Source organism: Trichoderma camerunense, assembly GCF_050948025.1.
Source record: "Trichoderma camerunense strain CBS 138272 chromosome Unknown V8C40scaffold_44, whole genome shotgun sequence".
NCBI lineage: Eukaryota > Fungi > Ascomycota > Sordariomycetes > Hypocreales > Hypocreaceae > Trichoderma > Trichoderma camerunense.
In genome coordinates, this window is record NW_028145326.1 from 26079 (window position 1) to 32805 (window position 6727).

At 45.2% G+C, this 6727-nt stretch overlaps 2 protein-coding genes across 2 annotated transcripts; one reads left to right on the forward strand and one right to left on the reverse strand.

Moving 5' to 3' along the window:
- Positions 1 to 215: 215 nt before the first annotated feature.
- Positions 216 to 3953, forward strand: V8C40DRAFT_259826 (beta 1,3 exoglucanase). The gene is made up of 10 exons (XM_083219053.1): positions 216 to 470; positions 532 to 999; positions 1056 to 1625; positions 1686 to 2185; positions 2233 to 2342; positions 2422 to 2514; positions 2566 to 2762; positions 2812 to 3276; positions 3329 to 3655; positions 3709 to 3953. The coding sequence occupies exons 1-10, from the start codon at positions 263 to 265 to the stop codon at positions 3852 to 3854; spliced, it is 3084 nt and encodes a 1027-aa protein (XP_083066832.1). The 5' UTR covers positions 216 to 262; the 3' UTR covers positions 3855 to 3953.
- A 194-nt stretch (positions 3954 to 4147) lies between these two features.
- On the reverse strand, positions 4148 to 5211 carry V8C40DRAFT_271782 (uncharacterized protein; the record flags this gene model as incomplete). Its single annotated transcript, XM_083220299.1, has 4 exons — positions 4148 to 4408; positions 4481 to 4605; positions 4662 to 4772; positions 4824 to 5211. The coding sequence occupies 4 exons, from the start codon at positions 5209 to 5211 to the stop codon at positions 4148 to 4150; spliced, it is 885 nt and encodes a 294-aa protein (XP_083066833.1).
- Positions 5212 to 6727: the final 1516 nt, after the last annotated feature.

Genomic DNA, 6727 nt, shown 5'->3' on the forward strand with positions numbered 1-6727 from the left:
ATGACTTTCTCGGTCGTTCTCCATCTATGGCTCATGAACAGCTTCCTCGTGGTTGACTAAAAGGCCCTTTTCTTTTGCCTAACTGAATCGCGGAGTTCTCAACTCCCATTAAGCGTAATTTATCCATGCCCACTTGCCGTGTTTCAGTATTCCTCTTCAAAATGATTTAAGAGCATAGAGCCCCCTGGGAAGTCTCTTCTATCACCCTGCCACTTGGCTCATCCATTGTAACTGCGAAGCTGCGCAGAGAGCTTCTATCATCATGGGCTTCATGCGCTCCGTCGTGCTTTCGGCCCTCGCGCTTGCAGCGACAGCCCGGGGCATGATTGTCCCTGGGGCCGAGGCTGAACCCGCTGTGGAAAAGCGTGCTTCGTCTTATTGGTATGAGAATATTGCCAAACAAGGAGTTGCGCCTTTCGCACCCAGTGGCTACACCGTATACCGCAATGTAAAGGACTTTGGCGCAAAGGGTATAATCATTCTCCCTCATTTCATTGGGTGTCTTACAGTTACTGACGTAGAATGCTCAAGGTGATGGTGTTACCGACGACACGGCAGCAATTAACAATGCCATCCTGTCAGGGGGTCGATGTGGCCGACTCTGCAAATCCAGCACTTTGACTCCGGCGATAGTGTACTTCCCGGCTGGAACATACCTGATTTCGACTCCCATCATTGATCAATACTATACCAACATCATTGGTGATGCGACCAATCTTCCTACCATTAAGGCGACGGCGAACTTCAACGGTATTGCTCTCATTGATGGTGATACCTACTATGGCGACGGCAACCCCAATGACCCCAACTGGATTTCTACCAACGTGTTCTATCGTCAAGTCCGCAATTTTAAGCTTGATATGACATCTATGCCGGCTTCTGCCCCCAAGACGTATGGTATCCATTGGCCGACAGCCCAGGCGACAAGCTTGCAGAACATCCAGGTCACAATGAGTACTGCGTCTGGAAACCAACAAGTTGGTCTTTTCGTCGAAAACGGTATGTCTTACAGAGCCACGACACTTTTCATCTGTTCCTAGCTAATAGCTCCATAGGCTCTGCTGGATTCCTCACAGACTTGACTTTCAACGGCGGCTTGATCGGTGCAGCTGTAGGTAATCAACAGTTCACAATGCGTAACTTGGTATTCAACAACTGTGGGACAGCCATTGTCAGTGGCTTTACCTGGGAGTGGGTTTACCAGGGCATCAGCATCAACAACTGTGGATTGGGAATTGACATCTCGTCCGCCGAGTCTATTACACTGATTGACAGTTCTATCACCGGAACACCAGTCGGAATCAGGACCAGCTACAGTTCAAACCAGACGCCCCCCACATCCAACAGCCTCATCATTGAGAACCTTTCTCTCAACAATGTTCCAGTGGCCGTTCAATCGACCAGCGGTGCTACTCTTCTGGCTGGCGGAACTACGACAATCGCTGCATGGGGCCAGGGCCACCAGTATACTCCAAATGGACCGACATCGTTCCAAGGCACTATCGCAGCAAATGCTCGTCCCTCATCACTCTTGAGCGGATCCAAATATTACACACGCTCAAAGCCTCAATACGAAACACTGCCAGTTTCGTCATTCAAGAGCGTTCGATCTGCCGGCGCCACTGGTGAGCATGAGTGCCTGTGATGTGAAGAGATTTGAGTGCTAACTTAGTGTGCGAATCCAGGTAACGCGGTTACGGACGACACCGCTGCTCTGCAAAGTATCATCAACAGTGCAACCGCTGCAGGCCAAATCGTGTACTTTGATGCCGGTATTTACCGCGTTACTAGCACCCTCAAGATCCCCCCTGGTGCGAAGCTGGTCGGAGAGGAATATCCCATCATCTTGTCTTCTGGAAGCTTCTTCAATGACCAGAACAACCCCAAGCCTGTTGTTCAAGTGGGTACACCTGGCCAGACTGGGCAGGTGGAGTGGTCAGACATGATCGTAGCCACCCAAGGCACACAAGCTGGAGCTGTTCTCATCGAGTGGAACTTGGCTACTTCTGGAACCCCCAGTGGTATGTGGGACGTACACACCAGAATTGGTGGCTTCAAGGGATCAAACCTTCAGCTTGCACAATGTCCGGTGACTGCGGGCAGCACGGCTGTCAACACCGCTTGTATTGGTGCCTACATGTCCATGCATATCACGTCTAGCGCAAGCAACCTGTATATGGAGAATGTGAGTTAACCCAGTATGGAAACATAGTCCCTAGCTAATGTGAACAGAACTGGCTCTGGACTGCAGACCACGACATTGAGGACGCAAACAACTCGCAAATCACCATCTTCAGCGGCAGAGGCTTGTATGTGGAAAGCACTGCAGGAACTTTCTGGTTGTATGTGATCTCTTCTATTCGAGTCCCAAAGTTTTCGATTCTGTTTTACTTTGAGCAATCTACTGACACACTCTTCCAGTGTTGGAACCGCTGTTGAGCACCATGTTCTGTATCAATATCAGTTTGCCAACACCCAGAACATCTATGCAGGAGTTATCCAGACAGAGACACCGTAGGTATATCAATCACCCTCATTTGCTCATGACTAATAAATTCCGACCAGGTACTACCAACCAAATCCCCTCGCCCCAACTCCCTTCACCGTCAATTCTGCTATAAATGACCCCGACTTTGCAACTTCCTGCGCCGGCCAATCTGGCCGATGTGCTGAGGCTTGGGGCCTGAGAGTCCTTGGCTCCAAGAATGTTCTCATCTATGCTGCCGGCTTGTATTCTTTCTTCGAAAACAACGATGGAAAAGGTAAGTCGTTGTCTCCTTCCATCTATAGGAGTAGGCTAACAAGTAAAAGGCTGCAACAATGGTGTGGAGCCGCAAAATTGCCAAAATAACATCGTCGACCTCGAAGGCACGCTGACCAACATTAACATTTACAACTTGGGAACAGTTGGCGTCGTCAACTCGATCACGGAGAATGGAAATGTGCTGGCGGCTTCTTCTGCCAATGCCAACGCCTTCGCTGATGTTATTGCTCTCTTCCGTCTTGCTTCTGGCAGTGGAGGCACGAATCCCCCTCCTCCTAGCTCCACAACAAAGGGTCCGACAACCATGTCGACCATCACCACTAGCTCGTCACCCCCAAAGCAAACTGGATGGAGTTCCCTAGGATGCTACTCTGATAACGTGAATGGCCGAACTCTAGCCAACCAGGTTCAAGTCGCAGGAGGTGCATCTGCCATGTCGGTCGAGGCATGCGAGACGGCTTGCAAAGCTGCTGGATATACGATTGCGGGTGTTGAGTACTCGGGAGAATGCTGTAAGTATTGTATCAAGGACGACAATACTCTGATAGGACTAACGGTATCCAGGGTGCGATAACAAGTTCGAAAACGGAGGCGGCCCTGCTTCTGACGGAAATGCTCAATGCACCATGACCTGCAGCGGTGCGCCCCAGGAAACATGTGGAGGCCCAAATCGCCTTAATGTGTACCAAGTGGCGACCGCAACTGGAGCTCCCCCCCCCGTGACCACCGGATGGGTCTCCAGAGGATGCTACACAGACAGTGTCAACGCTCGAGCACTGATTGCCGAGGGGGTTCCCAACGGGCCAACGTCAATGACTGTTGAGGCATGTCAAAGTGTATGCAAGAGCTTAGGCTATGTTCTTGCAGGCCTCGAGTTTGCCGATGAGTGCTGTAAGTCTCCTCCCGGTTCGTGATTTCTTTGCTCTAGCTCTAACAGATTCCAGACTGTGGTAACAGCCTCGCCAATGGCAACACTATCGCTCCAGACGGAAACGCTGGGTGCAACATGAACTGTGATGGCAACGCTGCTGAAATTTGCGGTGGCTCCAACAGACTGAGCCTCTATAGCTACGGATCAGCCAGTGTGTAAATTAGCCATCAGCGATAAAAGGGGACATATAATTTGATATGTACTCCGCACTAGCAACTAGAAGAAGACTGAAAAAACAAATAGAATGAATTGTATATACTCTGGTGTCTCCTTTAGTGATTGTGCATTGCGCATCCTTGCCACTGATTTCTTATTGTGATTGAGCCATTGTGGCGTATATTCCTGGCCATTGCTTTCCTTTACACAAAAATACATTCCATAAGCACATATTTGTGGTATCCATCTCAATGGTGGTCTATACAATATTACAGGTACTGTGAAACGACATATTTTCAGGGACCAACGATGTCCTGTGCATCATCCATTCTCCTAGCTTCGATCCAAGAGATAGCCTCTTCTCGGTTTCGGCAAACATGAGGCTGCCCTCTTTCTTTATCATCTGGTGTTGACATGGATCCTTCCAAGGTCATATCAAGATTGCATAGAATACTATTTCGAAGATATTCGAAACAATGGGCGGCATGTCTCGGGTTATCGTCTTCGCTGGGTCCGTTCACTATCAACTGGTGGTAACTATCCACGCTGTAATATAGCTACAATAGATTTAATACGATTAGAACAGGAATATTGACAGATAGGGACGAGAGGGAGTAGCATAGACTTACACAGTGTAATGCGTGCGTCCATGACGCTTCAAATAACGGTCCGGAACGAATAGGGTCATCTGTAATAGGATCTCCAAGCAAGGGGTGATCCCGGTAGTCGGGAATAAGGACACTTCCGCTCCCAACTATAAATATTATTAGCACATCTTATAAAGCCGACAACGGATTATCGGTTTCGTACGTGGCATCAGCATATCCCAATTTTTCCGAATTTCCATGCGGTTATCATTTGATGTCATGTTCGGCACGTATTTATCTTCTTCGGGCTTGAGATATGTGTACGTGTGCGATACTATCCAATGGTTAGCATGGAGAAGCCCGATGCCGACAATGGGATACTCACGAGTTTTGTAAATGCCATTTATGTCACCGCCTGTTTCAACAAATTCGCCGCCTGCGGCTAAGTCTTGAAGATCGTTTCTTGTTCTTGTGTCATTATTTGACTTTATAGAAATTAATATGATCAGAGTTGTCTGAAGCCCAACGACAACTCCCCATCGTAGCCACGTCCAGAAGTTGGTGGAAGCCCCGGCCTTTGTCGTTGTGTGTCGTGCTAGGTAGGGTGTCGCTAAATCTGCATTATCTCTGAAAGGAAGGGCATTTGTCTTGTTGAAGAAGTTGGTGATTGATGAAGACCTGCTTGAACTAGGTTTGTTTTCTTCTAGATCATCTCCACTCTCATGGAAATGGTCGTCTCCTTCGATTTTGCAGTATTTCCCAGCGAATGCCATAGTGTCACCCAAATCCAGTTGGTGAACATGCATAGAATTTAGAAAGATAATGATTGTACAAGAATGAAATGAGGGAAAAAGAAAAAGAAAAAGAAAAAGCCCTCCCTACTAGCAAATGGTTTTAGAAACGTCGTGATGCAGCGAGGAAGGTTTTAGGAAATAGAGTGGAAGTAAAATAGCCGCCGAATCGATGAAACTAGTCCAAACGACATCGCCCCTCCTAAACTAGTACGTACACAGTCAAAACTTTTACTGTTTGAGGCAAACAGAATCTCTCACAAGAACTTGTTGCATGAAACAAACCCCCTTAGCGAAAACCCTCTATGCGGAACAGAGGCATTCGCTAAACTATCTAACGAGTGTTTGAGTGGCCTGGAGATCGGCGAAATACTGGAATCAGAGCAGTTGAAACGGGGTCCCCTTTTTTTCACCAAAGCTACATAGCTACGCGACCGTAAATCCACTGTTTACACCAACTAAACCCGACAGTTCTAGTCTATACACCGCAAGCGACGCCTTAAATCCGGCCCGCAGCGCTACACCTCGGGTGCTATCCTGAAGTTTACTTAGTGCCGGACTATCAGGTCCGGAGTAAGTACACTCGGATGGGCGATGTCTACTACCCTGTAGTTTGCAATGTATTGAATATTACTTGCCTAGGAGCTATTGAATCCAATTCTGAAAGAAAGGCGTGATTTGCATGCAGTGAAAGATCGGGTTTAAGCTAGATAGCTGTTTTAGTTGAGTATTAAGTTGTTAGGCGATTAGAACGAAAGCGAACCTCCGAGTTCAGATGGGCGGTGTTTTACTAATGCGATGGAGAATAAGCCGCAACTAATACCCTGATTCATAGCAGCTAATTAGGTATAGTACCTAATTAAATTCCTAACTAGTATATATAAAAGGGCAACTATACTTATTTTAATAAGGATTTTTAGTATAATTTTATATTAATCTTCCTTACTAAGAATAAAATTAGGAAATCCTTATTAGTAATATATTAAGCTAGCCAGGGCTACGTAAATACCTATAATAGGAATAGGAATTAGGAAGCTGGCTAAATTCTACTAGTATTAATAAAATCTATTTTTAATATATTTACAGTAGTATTAGGATTTTACTAATACTTATAGCCTTATTATATTATTATTATAACTTTAGTTATTTAATTATTAGCTATAGTAAAGAAGGAGGTTATAAATACTTTTATTATAAATAATAATAATATTAATAAAGACGTTTAAATAACTATATTTTTATTAGCTTTTATTTTTTTATTTATTAAGCTAATAAAGGGAAACTGTAATTATTTTAATAACCTTACTTAGAATTTTACTTATATAGCCTTAAGGGAATATTACAGCTAGATCCTTAAAGTACTAGACTTAATATTTAATAATTTATTTTATATAAAAAAAATAGTATTTTTTAACTTTTATAAATAGCTTTATATTAACGTTAGTATTTACAGTAGTAGGTATTAAAGCTTTAAGCAAAAGGTTATAATATTTCTATA

Bases quoted from the DNA above. Each gene is read 5' to 3' on its own strand.
- V8C40DRAFT_259826 (XM_083219053.1), top strand. From the start codon at position 263: ATGGGCTTCATGCGCTCCGTCGTGCTTTCGGCCCTCGCGCTTGCAGCG. The intron at 1,000-1,055 runs GTATGTCTTACA...ATAGCTCCATAG, and splicing joins TGGTCTTTTCGTCGAAAACG to GCTCTGCTGGATTCCTCACA. The intron at 2,515-2,565 runs GTAGGTATATCA...AATTCCGACCAG, and splicing joins GTTATCCAGACAGAGACACC to GTACTACCAACCAAATCCCC.